General features: G+C 37.9%; 1 protein-coding gene, 1 long non-coding RNA gene and 1 pseudogene across 7 annotated transcripts in view; 2 read left to right on the plus strand and 1 right to left on the minus strand.

Annotated features, from left to right (window-relative positions):
- The window catches only part of LOC148370719 (sodium bicarbonate cotransporter 3-like), a 37,365-nt gene extending 33,147 nt beyond the window's left edge, over window positions 1-4,218 (plus strand). For all 6 annotated transcript variants that reach the window (XM_088328446.1, XM_088328448.1, XM_088328450.1 and 3 more), the window contains one exon: window positions 1,636-4,218. In XM_088328446.1, the coding sequence (XP_088184572.1) occupies window positions 1,636-1,717 (82 nt within the window). In that variant the 3' untranslated portion in view covers window positions 1,718-4,218. The remainder of the gene's footprint in view (window positions 1-1,635) is intronic.
- Window positions 4,219-5,375: 1,157 nt separating this feature from the next.
- Window positions 5,376-12,827, minus strand: LOC148370721 (uncharacterized). The gene is made up of 2 exons (XR_015849708.1): window positions 7,898-12,827; window positions 5,376-5,710 (listed from the first exon to the last, which is right to left on the minus strand). It is a non-coding gene; the product is annotated as an uncharacterized LOC148370721 (long non-coding RNA).
- LOC148370722 (U2 spliceosomal RNA) lies at window positions 7,257-7,398 on the plus strand (annotated as a pseudogene).
- Window positions 12,828-14,667: the final 1,840 nt, after the last annotated feature.

The raw sequence follows: 14,667 nt of genomic DNA on the forward strand, positions 1-14,667 counted from the left end.
CTTTCCTTATAGTCCAATTTATTGGTGAAACTATTGTCAATGTAACAAGCCGCCAAAATACTTACTGTTGGTATGATTTAGCAGTTTGTTTTGGTGGCCAGATTGACTTGTGCCTCCGCCCCACTGTTTGTCAGACTGACGGTCGCATACACGTAGTCACACCCACCCAACACACACACACACACACAAAGTCCTCCCAATCCTGCCCGCATGATTGTATTTTCTGTCTGCTGTCTGCTGCAGAACACAATGCACGATTAATTAATATTAATGACAATAATGACGGTTCAATTCAAAATCTGCAAAGTATTAAGACTGCAATACAGCGAGGGATTACTATATCTTGTCTAGTTTTTACCATCTAATGGTCAAATACTTGCCTGTTACAAATGTATGCCACCACCAGAGGGCACCCTAACCACTCAAACATATGTCAACCTAGCTTTTTTATTTTTGCATCTTGTTTCAGTCAGTTTTTTAATACAGACGCTCCCCTGCTTACGACCATTTTGCGTTAGTCACGATCATTTTTTCAGGAGTGTCGAAAAATATCCGGACAAGTAAGTTAGATTTTGTATTGTGTGCACATTTCTCCCAGTAGAGGACAATACTGTAGTGCTTCTTTCCGCCGCGTGGCGACGTGAGAGGTCACCCAGCATCCACACCGAAAAAGAAATCCGGCTTCTACTACATAGTTTGTGTGTAAACATAATATGTGTATTGAATCTCTAGTACACTAAGAACTTTGACGTTTTTGTTGTTTAATATTTCTTGCCATCCCTTCAATATGGTTGGTGTAAAGTTTAAAGAAGAGGCGAGCCGTTTCTTTTGAAATTAAAATGGAATAAGAAACCTTTCTGCGGTTGAGAACATGGTTGGATCACTTTTTTTTCGTCCACTTTTCATCACAGAGGAGGAAGTCGCCTAACTGTTCCTAAAGTAAGTTAAACTAAACTTTATCTTTTTAGTCAAGTCATGTTTAATTGTATAACCCTTAATCACAAGGAGTATCAAAGCCCTGCACAGACCACAGAATGTCAATGCCTAATCTGTGTATCTTTGTTTTTCAGGACTATGCTTTATCATTCAGCCTCCTTTACAGAGCATATTGTTTTATTAAACGTTTATTTTTCAGTCTCAAAACAATACAGGTTACTTATACAAGCCTTAAACATACTTATATAAACCTCAAACATTCAAAATATAGCACTGAAGCACCTTACGAACAAATTCAAATTACGACCGATCATCCGGAACCTATCTCGTTCGTCAGTAAGGCAGCGTCTGTTCAGGGTGGCCCAAAAGATGCCTGTTACAAATGTATGCCACCACCAGGGGGGACTCCAACCACACAAACATATGTCAACCTAGCTTTTTACATTTTTTTGTATGTCTCAGCCTGTTTTTTTTTTTTAATACAGGGTGGCCTAAAACATGTCTGTTACAAATGTTATGCCACCACCAGGGGGCTCTGTATTTTATTTTATTTTTTCAGTTTCAGTCTTGTTTTTATTACAACGTGGCATTAAAAAGTCCTGTTAGAAATGTACACCATTACCAGAGGGACTATAACTACACCAAACATTTATTTGTTTATTGATTTGTTTCTGTGTCTTGTTTTGGTCTCGTTTGCAGCCGGGAGAAGTCAGCCTGTGTCCGAGTGGATTTGAGCCCAGAAGCCCCCGGAGAAAGTCCTAGCACAGAGACCTTTTTGTGATGCGAGCTCCTCCCACATTTGACTGTGGGGGCGTGGCTTCACGCCGCCTCACCTGCAGCAGGTGAGCGCCATTATGTCCTCTTTTTCTTTTTTCTTTTTTTTTTTCCCAAACATTTGCCTCTCTGATACCAAAGGAATCAGCCTCACTGTTGGGGATCTTAGACTAAAGATTGATTTTTTCTTTTTTAAATTAAATTAAATTATCATGTCTATACTGTGCACATACAACACAGCAGTGTTTGACGGTCCAAAACGACACCAGCCCGTTTGGTCAGAGACAAGTCATGGAAAAAAACAGGACTGATGTGTCAATTATCTTTGTTGTCTGAAAATGTTTGGGCATCTCTGATCATTTTCAAGATTTTGCTTTATAAATCATTCGTTGTTGAGATCAGCAATTTTAATTCAATATATCATACTGTACGTGTTTATGTGATTTGTGTCTGAGGGCTTTTGTTTCCTCACAATGGTTCTCGCAGTGGAAAGTGACAGCTGAAATCTCTTTTTGTATTTCCTAAAAGTATACTGTCGACCAATATTTTTCAGGTAATTTACGTTCTTTTTAAGCTCCCATGTTAGCACACAATAAATGATCAGGGGCGCCCAAACACTTTCTTACACCTGGTCATAATCAAACAATCATCTCGTTGTGGTTTTCTTCTAAAGGAAGAGTGCTGCTTTTATTTTTTATTTTATCTTTTTATATATGATGTCAGTTTAGATGTAAACTTTTAGTTTGTAATATGATGTAAACATTATTTAAGAGGCCATATGAAGTCTGTACTGTACAGTAAGCACTTTGTCTGTCATTTCTTACTTAATATCGATTGTATTATTATTTTTATTATAATTGTATGATGCATCTTCTCCCCTATGATGTATTTAAAAAATAAAGCACATATTTAACAATAATATTACATTTAAAGTACAGTGGAACCTTACTGATATTTAAATAATTTCCCGAAAAAAGAAACTGAAGCACATTTTTTTTAGCTGGAAGGGGAAAATGTGTTTCTTTATGATTGAAATTAAAAAGAAAATCTTCCACCCAAAAAAAGGATTTGGGAACAAAAATAAGCGATGTGTAATTAAAAAAAAAAAAGGAAATCTTAAAAAAATGTTTGGAAACAAATTTTTTTGTTTTTTTTTTAATTAGAAAAAACATTTTAAATATTTACAAACAAAGTTGAATTATTTGTACTGTAAATTTTTTTAAAAGGAGAAGAAAAACTATTGCAAAACATTTGGAAATTAAAAACAAATATTTTTTATTTAAAAAAAATAGTATTCTTTTTAGAACTATTTGGAATCAAAACTAAATGATTTTCAATCGACAATCAAAAATTAAATTAAAAACCATTAGGAAAACAATATATGACATCAAAAACACTGAACCATTTGTAAAAATAGTGGAATAATAGAAAGAGAATCTCAAAAACTAAAATATATACTTAAAAATGAATTGGGACAAAGTGATTTTTAATTAATAAATGAAAACGTAAATTTAAAAAAATATTTGGCAATAAAAAAATACATTGATAAAAATATTTTAAAACGAAAATAAACTAAGTATAGTAAAATTATTTTAAAAACATTTGGAAACAAAAATAATCAACTTGTAATTTAAAAAAATATATACAAATAATATAAGTTGCAAACAAACAGAAAAAAGGGAAAACTTTCATTTTAAACACTTATTTTTCTTGCACCTTTTAATTTTTTTTATTGTTTTAGTATTATTTAGTCGTAAAACTATTGATTTTTTCATAAAGGCAAACTCTCCCTACTCCTCACAGAAGCGTCAAATGGGGTAATGCGCCTCCAAGTGGACAAAATTAGACCTGTTTATACGCTCGTTAGTGGTTGGGAATGTGATTATTATCCAAATTAATAATAAATATTACTATTTTCTGTCGTAATCCAACAGCATGTATTGATTTTCTGAATTTATTGGAGCTAGTAAGACTTATTGGGACCAAATAACCCTCAAAATCCTTCCAATTATTTCTACATAGACCACACTGGAGATTTCCCCATACCCAAGCACAGGTTTTATACACCAAAAATAAACGTAAGGTTCCATTCTACTCTGAAAAAAAATCATTACCAGGTACAAAAAAAAGTGAACCTAGTTCGTTGCATCTATTTTTATACTTGATCGTGTATTTGTGTAGTGGACAAAAAAATCAGAATATTTTATGCAAAGAAAATCTTTTTACTGTCATAAAAAAATGAAGTTCCGTCTTGTTTTAGCAATAAATGTTGGACACTAATAATATGCGAGCAGGTAAGAAATTCATGTTTGTGTGTAGCTCAGCTGTCGTGAGTTTTTATGTGCCTTTAATGTGCTGTTAAGTGTTTTTAACGACTTGGAATTTAGCACACACACGAAATAAAGTGTTCCAAGGTAATGGACTTGCAAAGATGCATTCAGGGGAAATGGGATGAATGACAACTTCTTGGATGTCAACTTAGAAAGCAATAAACAAAATTGATACTAACCCTTGTTGCTCTTTCTTTTGGAAGTGTTTCTTCTTTTTTTAAGATTTGAATCGATTGCTGATTTATAAATATGAACTATCTCGTATATAAACCATTCATAAAATTGAGGACAAGGACTTGAACTGATGCCAATCCATAGGTCATGGTGCGTCCATATCAAACGGGATAAATGAAAATTTCCTGTAGTTCAGATTGTAAAGCAATGAGAAGATTCAATGGTGATGCTCTTTTATTAGAACGTTTTGGTTCTCCTTGTTTTTGTGTCAAAATAGTCAGCAGTTAATTCAGAATATAGGATTTGAAGTATTTCGTACTAAAAACGTTTTTATGACTTACGTGCCCAGAAGTGAATGCTGTACCGCGTTTTTAGCAATTACGCATAGGGAGTTTCCTTAAAGTACACAATTACTGACTTGGCTCCTCTGTAAATTATAAATATGACAGTAGCTCATTATTGGCGATTATTTTATATCCTGATGAGAGTTAAACCATCTCGAAGGTTAAAGAATCAAGAATATTGAGACACTGATTTGGATACCCCTATGCATTGTGCAATGTGCAGATATCAATGGTATGATTTTAGCAATTACCGTATTTTCCGCACTATAAGGCGCACCTAAAAGTCTTAATCTTTTTCAAAAGCTGACCATGCTCCTTATAATACAGTGCGCCTTATATATGGCTCAATATTAAATCACAAGGTCTCGCACTTACGCAACAGCCGCCGACTCGATTTTCCCCCGAACGTGGAGTAGTCCGCGGTGTATGCTGGGATTTATATACCGGCGTTTCATTGGCTAACCAATGTGTCAATCATCATTTGAATCGATCGCTATTGGCTAAAGTTATTCGGAGCCTCGGATAGGCTAGAGGGCCGAAACAAACCCTGCAGTTGGCCTAAAAAGATGTGTCAATCATCCGTTAAATCGATCGCTATTGGCTGAAGTTATTCGGAGCCTCGGATAGGCTAGAGGGCTGAAACAAACCCTGCAATTGGCCGAAAAAGATGACTGAATAGCAAGCTTGCTAAACTACGCCATAAAGAAACATGTTTCATTAGTCTGTATTTGTAAATATTTTACTCTCCTGGATTTACGTCACTCACGGTTGTAAGAAGACCATGGTTGCGTATCATTATTGAACGTGAGAACTTAGGTCAAGTCAAGTCATTTTTATTTGTATAGCCCTAAATCACGAAGAGTCTCAAAGGGCTTCACAGATTATTACACTATATTACACAGACTATTTTTCAGCCGAAGAGAAGAGTAGGTTATTCATATGCTATGGAGTAGAGGTGAGTTTTAAGTTTAGATTTAAACATTTCCACTGAGGTTGCAGATCGGATCTCAGGGGGAAGAGCATTCCACAGCACCGGTGCCCGGATGGAGAACGCTCTCGAACCAGCAGAACACTTCTTTGCTCTTGGGATCACCAGAAGACCGGCACTCTCAGATCGTAGGCTTCGGACCGGGACATAGGGGCAAATCAGATCTGAAAGATAAGAGGGAGCAAGTCCATGTATGATTTTGTATAATACTAAGAGAACCTTGAAATCACATCTAAGGCTAACTGGGAGCCAGTGCAGGTTAGCCAAAATCGGTGTCACGTGATCGTACTTTTTTGTCCTAGTTAAAAGCCTCGCTGCGGCATTTTGTACCAGCTGAAGAGACTTGATTCTAGACTTCGGGAGACCAGAGAGTAGTGCATTACAGTAATCGAGACGGGAGGTAACGAACGCATGAATTATAATTTCCGCATTCGACTGAGACAGTATTGAACGGATTTTAGCAATGTTACGAAGATGGAAGAAAGCGGTTCTAGTAATTTTCTTTACATGCATTTCAAAGGATAGATCAGGGTCAAATATGACACCTAAATTTTTAACTGAGTCACTCTGTGTGATGTGACATTTGTCAATGTTCACAGCAGTTTTTGAGAATAAGTCACGGCATTTAGATGCACCAATGACTAACATTTCGGTCTTTTCAGAGTTAAGACGCAAGAAATAGGTGAGCTATGCGACTTTATATTTACCCGGTATCTTGTTTTAGAACGATCTCGATGTTGCTGTGATGAGTTGAGTGAATTAAACTCAATTCCAAGTGTTTATTGTCATATGCACAGTAAAGTTGCGAGCGAAAAAGAAAATAGAAACTAAGGAATGGTTGGCATTTCTTGAATCCCAAGACTTTAACCTTCCGAATGATATTTGAAATGATGCATTTGAGTGACATCGTACGGACACCGCATCCGCATGTGTCTACGACACGTATTTGCTTCTTTGCAAGCTTTGGGAATGTTAAGGGGGTAATACGTTTGACTGAACCATCTGACTGTTTTGTCCACGTTCCCATTGTAGCGCCTTATAATCCGGTGCGCCTTATGTATCGAAGATATAGGACCAAAAATTATTTTTGGGGGGTGCGCCCTATAACCCGGTGCGCCCTATAGTGCGGAAAATACGGTAGCCTTCGAGTCGGTTTGATACTGTTCACACAATGACTTCTGAAATTGGCTTTCAATTCATACTCTGGTAAGAATACACTATTTTAAAGATTAAAAAATACATTAGGATTTATGTGCACATTAAAGTGGAGGCCCTGGGGAATTGTGGGTAAACAATGCTATTTTTTTTTGCAGTTCGCCTTTGGAGGAAATTCATCTTGAAATTTGAAATGACAGCAGCTCAATGTTGACATGAGGCAAAGCTACGTACGAAGTTAGCAAAAAGTGCATGCTTATTTAAATGTACTTGAAGCTTAATGATCATTTGTCATTTTTGGGGTGCTAATTTCCTTGGAATGTCTAATTGAGACTATGTGGGTTTACATTGTTTACACTAAAACAACCACTCTTTCTTTCGCTCTATCTCTCTCGCTCTTTTGCTAAGTTAATGGATTGAGAACTTTGGCTTGTGGTTCTGGTATCAATCTGTTTAAGAGGTATATTGACCACTATTATATTGCATCCTTTCGGTCTGCGATATATTGCGTTTCTATTAGCAAAGTAAAGCAGCCGAGTCTGGTTCTGAATTTGTATACCATCTATGAGGTAATCGTGGAACTTACAGCAATGCTGTAAGTTTGACTTTTGCAATCGGGAGACGGAATAAGAGCTTGCTCTGTCCACTCCACGCATCGGCCCGGTATTGCAGTACCTCCGGGAACGGTGCCTTCGCACTGATCGCTGCATGGCTCTGTGGCTAGGACCTTGACTCGGCCTCTTCGCTGAGAGCAAGTGTCTCGGCCCCTTGGCTATATAGCGTATTATGATTTGACCGATAATGGATAATTGATAAAGAATATAGAACAATAAACCTTACAAATTCCTGATTCGGGAAGAGTGTCAAGGCTGCCACAGGTTTGTTCGAAAGTGTCTGAAGTTTAAACCGGAGGAAATATATTGCATTATAACCTTGCCTTTTGGCAAGGGCTTTGATGTAAGTTTTGTAAGGGCGGCTCTTTTGCAAGAGTTTTGGGATTGCTTTGAGGGGGTGAGGCCCCAGTTTTCTGGATTTATAGTGGAGAAGCTGACTGATAATGCTAGCAAGATAGTCATTGTCAGAATGTTTAATGAAGTGGTGAATGCAGATGACATCTGTTATTGGTTGAGCAGATACTGCTCGATAAAAGGCCAGGCTATGAAGGTAAAGGATGAGAATGGCATTTGGAATTGTACCTGGAGGATACGCATCCAACAATGGCAAGACCCTCAGGGCTTTCAGGGACTGAAACACCTCCCGTCGATGATAGTCCTGGGGGAAAACTGGCTTTATCCACTATCAAGGACAACCAGGACAACCAAAACTCTGCCGAAAATATGGTGAGCATGGACATCTGGCTGAGGTATGTGATGGAATTATTTGTGAAAAGTGCAGGACAATTGGACATTCTTTTGAGGAGTGTACCAATAGCAGAAAATACAACCTCTGTGGAGAAACGAACCACCTCTATAGGAACTGCCCGAAATCGTTTGCTAACAAGTTGAAAGCTAGGAAGGCCGTTAACAAAGACAATAAAGACAATGAAATTAATAAAGTTATGGAAATACCCAATGAAAATGAGCAAGTGATGCACAAATAAAATGGACCAGACAAACAAATTGAAAATACAGATGTCCCTCCCAAAACCCCAAGTCGGGAAGGACCTGGAGGAGAGGCCAAAGAATCAAATTTGAATTTTCATACAATACCTGAATTTAGACAAGACAAACAAATAGAAAAGGCAACTGTGGCTCAAATGAAAACCGTAACGATGGGGTGGCCATTTTAATAAACAACCCTCAACTACTCATAAAGGGGAGTACTGTGATGAGAGACGGACACGCAATTTTAGCAAGACTTTCCTGTATAGGTAAAGATTTTAACCTCGTTAACATATACGGCCATCCTGACAAACAACTCAGATACGAACTCTTAGACATCCAGTCACATATGCTAGGCCATCAACCACTAATTGTGGGAGGAGATTTTAATTGCATCCTAAGTAGAAAGGATAGAAAGGGGACCGATGAGTTTAAAGTAGATAAAACATAAATTTTATTACAGGACATGTGCCGGACATTTAAACTGGAAGACTGTTTCAAATCCATACATCCAGGAGAGGAGGGCTTCACCTGGTTCAGTAGTGACAATGAATAGACTACATATTTACAAGGGGCTTAACACGAAGTGATGCCAGATTAATTCTAGTCTTTTTTTCAGATCACTTGCTACTGTCCTGCTCTCTCTAATTTCCTTCAGGTATGACTGTTGGGAGGGGTCTGTGGAAGTTGAACTGCTCCCTGCTGGAGGATGAGGCCTTAGCCGCACAATACAGGGAGCAGTACAAGGACTGGCAGACCCTTCAAGACTCGTATGATTCACGAGCACAATGGTGGAAGATGACAAAGAAACTAACGTAGATTTTTTTTTTAAATGCAGGGAAAAACAAGAAACTTAGAGATGAAAAGCACGTCGGGACTACAAAGAAGACTCCAACGCTATTTTACTGTCATCGTCAGCATTGGTGTCCGAGGGCAACAGAGCATACAAAGGTACCATCTTTGCCTGCATTGGGGCAAGAGCTGTTGTAATTAGTCTCATTAGCAATGTTCTTATGCACGGAATACAACAACATCCACACAATGTGAGAATCGCCGCAAAAACGGCTATAGCCATCATAGCTGATATTAATATTTTTATATTTTCCAAACGTATCTCCAAAACCATCCCACATTGATGTGTCAACTCCTGAGTGGTCTTTCATCTTGTTAAGTGACCTGAGGCCTTCCAGGGCCTTTGTCAGACTTCCGTCTGCTGCCGTGTTGTTCGGTATGAACGTGCAACATTGGTCACCAAAGATAGAACAGACCCCTCCCTTTTCAGCCAGTAGCATATCAACAGCAATCCGGTTCTGGAAAGCCATGAGGGAGGTAGCAGAGTTGCTCGTGTATGGCGGAGAAACCTTGTTCTGTTTTGTTTCCTAACTTCTGCACATTGAAATGGATATAGTTTATTCTGTCAACATTTTTATTAATTGTACACCAATAACAAATCAAAGATTCAAAACCCGCTGCTACTTGATCTGCTAATTTGTATTCATCTGGTACGCCTCTTGGAACACCGATGCTGTCGATGTATGTAGGATCATTGTCACTCCAGGCATAGGTAGACCTTTACTTTTCCATGCATGTGGTAACAAGCTCTTCACAGATGTTAGCAATTCAGGGATTGTGGTGGCGGTTATAGACACAGGTAAAATAAGAGACACAGATGCACACAATCCTGTGGTATTGTACGGTAGTCTATCATACAACTTGTCTCCTCCACACCACCACCAGATGTCACTCCGGGAGAGTGGTTTAAATGTTATATTGACTGTCAACATTTGGTGACATTGTATACCCTTCAGACTACACACAACACAATCAGTCATGACAGCATGTGCCGCCTGCTCAGCCATTAGCAACCAGTTGTTATCTATCCTTGAAATTCCTGTGGTAACTTTGAACCACCCATTAATGTCTTCGACTGACATGCTTACTGATGTGATATTTGTCGTTACAGAGTAGTTACTTAATTTTGGCTGATCAGTCGATTTCATACTGTCATTTACACACACTACGACCGGGAAAAAAAAAGGGGTCCATGCCCGAGGACCAGGCCCATAACGTGAAACCCCAGCACGTGCTGTTAAAAAAAAAAATCTGATCCCGGACCGGAGGTCGAATTGTCTGGTTTGTAACGGTTATAGTCAGTTGTAAATTGCTTCCTTGATGCTGCAATTTAACCCGATTTTTGAAATACTGGGCCTCAGAGCTGTCCCCTGGGGTCCAGTACTCCCCTGCTTCCGTTATAACCAAATACTCCCACCCTTGGAACGCTCCGTGTCCAAACACGTACCACCAGTACTCCTCCCACCCTTGCCCAGTAATATGTGTTGGCTGTCCCCCTAGACTCCCTCCCTGGAACCCTTTTAAAGAGGTTATCGGTATGGACATCACAATGGTGGCATTTGGTGGCACAGTCACTGTCACAGAGTTGTTATAGGTCCACGATATCAACCAATGAGTGCATGTTGTGGCGTGTTTACTGGGTAGTCGGCACATTCCACTAACACCCCTGCTTTTATTAAATTTTCAATCACTGGTTGTATCCCAGCCATAGCATCTGGCTTGAGTGGATATTGTTTTATTCTAGGGCGATGCTCTGTTTTTGGTCTGACTACTACAGGGGATGCCCCTTTTACAAGACCCACGTCCGTAGGCCCCTGAGACCATAATTTCTCGGGAATCTGCGTCAACAATTCCTCGTCCTCTCCGGTTAAAAAGATTTGTCATTCTTGTTCTTCTATTAAGTGTACTTCTGACTGCACTGTCACCGACCAGAAAAGAGCCTTTCTTGTTAATCCTGTGGAGTTGCTATACGAAGTACTCGTACCCGTTTCTCTCCAATCTTTAGCTCTTTCTCCTTTGTACACTAATTTTTTCCAAGTCTTGCCATTTGATGCTCTTCTTTTTGCACAACGAGATATGCGGTACGCATCTATCCATAAGCCAGTTATGCTGTTTAAACAGTGACTTGAGTGGGTCAGGTAAGAATACTGCTGCTACGGCATTTGACTTTATGTCTGAATACTATCTTGGCCTAGTCACGCTGTTTGGTGTTGCTCAGCAGAGCTTTATTCTTCACATTCAAAGGACATGTGACCTTTTGACCGCAGGCCCAACACTTTACGTCTCGCCGTGTGTGTTACCCCCACACTCCCTTGAGCTCGTTGTTGATGAGCTTAGCTGGGATGTGCTCCATATCACTCCCTTGGCCTCGCTGTTGATAAGCGGCGCAGACAATGGATGACTGATGTCTTTGGCTCTTTCAGCAAATTAGTCCATGGCCTCTTTTTGACAGATTTATATGTCCTTTGGAGACTTAGAAAGAGTCTTTTTGTGGAATTCACTGGCACTTGAGAGTCTCGTTAATTCCATTGTGCTTACGTAGTGGGATTTTTTAGTAAATTGGCCGGATTATTCTATGTCTTAAATTTTTCTCTAAATTTAAGTACTAGTAGACATTATCTTAGTTTAATCAATTTCTACCCATTTATTTCCCATGCAATTATTCTTAAATTAGCATGATATGTTTCGAAATCAACTAATCTGTTATTTTTATTTCTTATGATCCTCTACAAGATTGTTCAATCTATTTCTCATTGTCTTCTAAAAATGCTCTTCCATAGAAACCGTTTCCTTTTAACTTAACCAAACCATAAGTCAGTATTTGTTACACGTTTATCACTTGTCAATCGTAACACTCATTCTAAAAAAAATTCAGTGTGTAATCAATTGTCCTCCCAATTGTCCTTTGGGCTAAACTTGTCAAAATTCCAAACCCTCACACTAAACATCTAAAATCTGAAAAGATCAACAAAAAATTCTCAAAAAATGCCAAATCGAACTCATGTCATAACTTTTTTTATTGTATTTTCTTATCTCTGAAATCATAATCAATATTTTGTTATTGATTCAATATAGAACAATACATACTTGTCACTTATGAATTATCTTGTTGAGTGTATCTATTTTGTTTATTCATTATCTTTTATTCTGCGCAACAATCTTTGTTTCTACGCACTAGTCTTTGTTCTAAGCATCCTTTCGAGATCCCTTGTGATTAAAGATAAACAAATCTGGTCTGACTATTAATACTAGTTTCTTTCCTGTTTAAAAGGAAAAAATTCATTCAGTGACTGAAATAGCTTCATCTACGTTATTAATTATTTCTAGTCTCGATTCTTCTTTTCTGTAATACGAGAACAACTAAGGAAATAATCTTTTTACGTAATACGCCTCTTTTGAATTTGTCCATTTACGAACAAGAAGATTGACACTAAAATTATGGACCATTTTTAGTCAGCTTCATTGCTTTAATCGTCCTTTCTTTATTAGGAGCAAAACTACAAGTCTTAAAGTTATTACCCTTTGCTATTCGCATTTTCAACGAAAAATGATTAGTTGTTCACTCAAATACTATTTCTTTTTATACTATTCTGTATAATTATCTTGTATTATACTCTCAGTGTTTTCATTTTCTCACTTACCTGTCTTAAATGCATCATCTATGCTGGGTACGCAACCTTTTTTTTCCTTTAAATTTTCATTATCATTTAGTTTACTCTTTAACAAAGATTTAACGCATTACAAGCCTTGTCGTTATTTTGAATTTGCTGTACGAGTTTTTATTTTACTGCACGCCGATCTTAGCTAATGAGATCTCGTCGCTTCGAGATTACGTCATTGTTGTTGGTAATTCTTGTCGAGCAAAGGTCAGTCTTTTTATTAGACAAACGGCTTTTTTCCTTGTTCAATTCATCAAAGAGAGCTTGCTTTCAAACGGCTCATTTGCTTTGATGATTGATATCACGAATTATGTTGTACTAAGATGTTAAAGAAAAGTACAGTAAGTAGAAAAATGGAAAAAGACAAGCCTGTTATTCGCAATTACCATCAACAAATGCAGAAAATAAATTAATAATTCGATGATCAAAACTGAATGAATACGCAGATATCTACTATATTTGTCACCGATTTATAAGTTCGATCTTTGTATCACTAAATTTCAGGGGTTCTGCCAAGATCTATAAATCTTTTAGCAAGCTAGTACACGGAATTCAAAATTCCTATCATATTATCATTATTGATAGTTCAGTTTAAAAAAAATCATATATACCAGGGTGTCCCCTGCCCACTGCCTGATGATTGCTGGGATGGGCTCCAGCACCCCCGCGACCCTACTGAGGATAAGCGGTGCAGCTGCTGAGATGAGATGAGATATATATTATATATGTGTGTGCAGCACGGTGGCGCAGTGGCCAGCACGTGTGCGGCATTACTAAGGACCTGGGAACAGGTGTGTGTGTTCACAACCAGCCACTGGCTCCTGTGCGAAGCCTGCATGCTCTCATTGTTCACGTTAGTTTCCTCCGGCTATCCGGTTTACTTACCTCTTTCACAAACATGCATTTCAGGTGGACTGGTTGGTCCAAATTGTCCCTATGTGTGAATGAGCTAGTGAATTGTCTATCTTTGTGTGCCCTGCAATTGGCTTGCAACCAGTTCAGGGTGTCCTCCAATCGCTGCTCGATGATCGCTGTGATGGATTCCAACAAGATGAGATCTACTTATCATAGTTATGGTTCATACCGGCCGAATACGAACACAAAACTTTTCTGGTTCTCACCTGTAACGCCTGTATTGTTGACATATTCCTTTAATATCATAAAAATTGTTTTTTCACTTACCATCGTTCATCCCATTCAAATATCTTCATCATCGTTAGTAATGCTACTTTTTTTTCCTCACCGTTCTTCCATTTTCTCCTCAGTGGATTGTTGAGTCCAAATGAGACAAGAACCAAAATTCTGAAACTCAAAAACATCGTTAGAGCAACACTTTTGCTGTAAAATCAAACTTTTCCTTAGTTCCTATGTAGTAGTGTTTTACAATAGTTCCCTAATAATTTTTCTGTAGTCTATAATATTTCCCATTATGGCAACAAAATAGTGTAGTTTTTGTATCACTACAGTATTTTTGTAGTCGAATTTATTATTGTAATACTTTGCAATTCTCTCATTTCTTGTTCTAAAGCAAAACAATATGTTATGTCTATGTTCATTTGCCTTCAAATAGATTTTCATCCTTTATATAGTTGTCTTTTATTTTTATAGCTTATCTATAAAATTACTGTCACATGTTTTGCACAATGCTGACAACCCTTTTTTTTTTTTTTTTTTTACTACTACAGTGGCTGTTTCTCACCAAATGCATATTTACACAAATCTCAACTGTATGTAACATCTTACATGCAAATATTTTTGTGTAAATATTGTATCAATTATAACTATAACCTTATCTTCTCCTTAATTTAGTGTCCACTTAATTCCTGCGTCCTCATATTCACCTCTTTTTTTTTT

Source organism: Urocampus carinirostris, chromosome 2 (genome assembly GCF_059441175.1).
Source record: "Urocampus carinirostris isolate Australia breed hairy pipefish chromosome 2, RoL_Ucar_1.0, whole genome shotgun sequence".
Classification (NCBI taxonomy): domain Eukaryota; kingdom Metazoa; phylum Chordata; class Actinopteri; order Syngnathiformes; family Syngnathidae; genus Urocampus; species Urocampus carinirostris.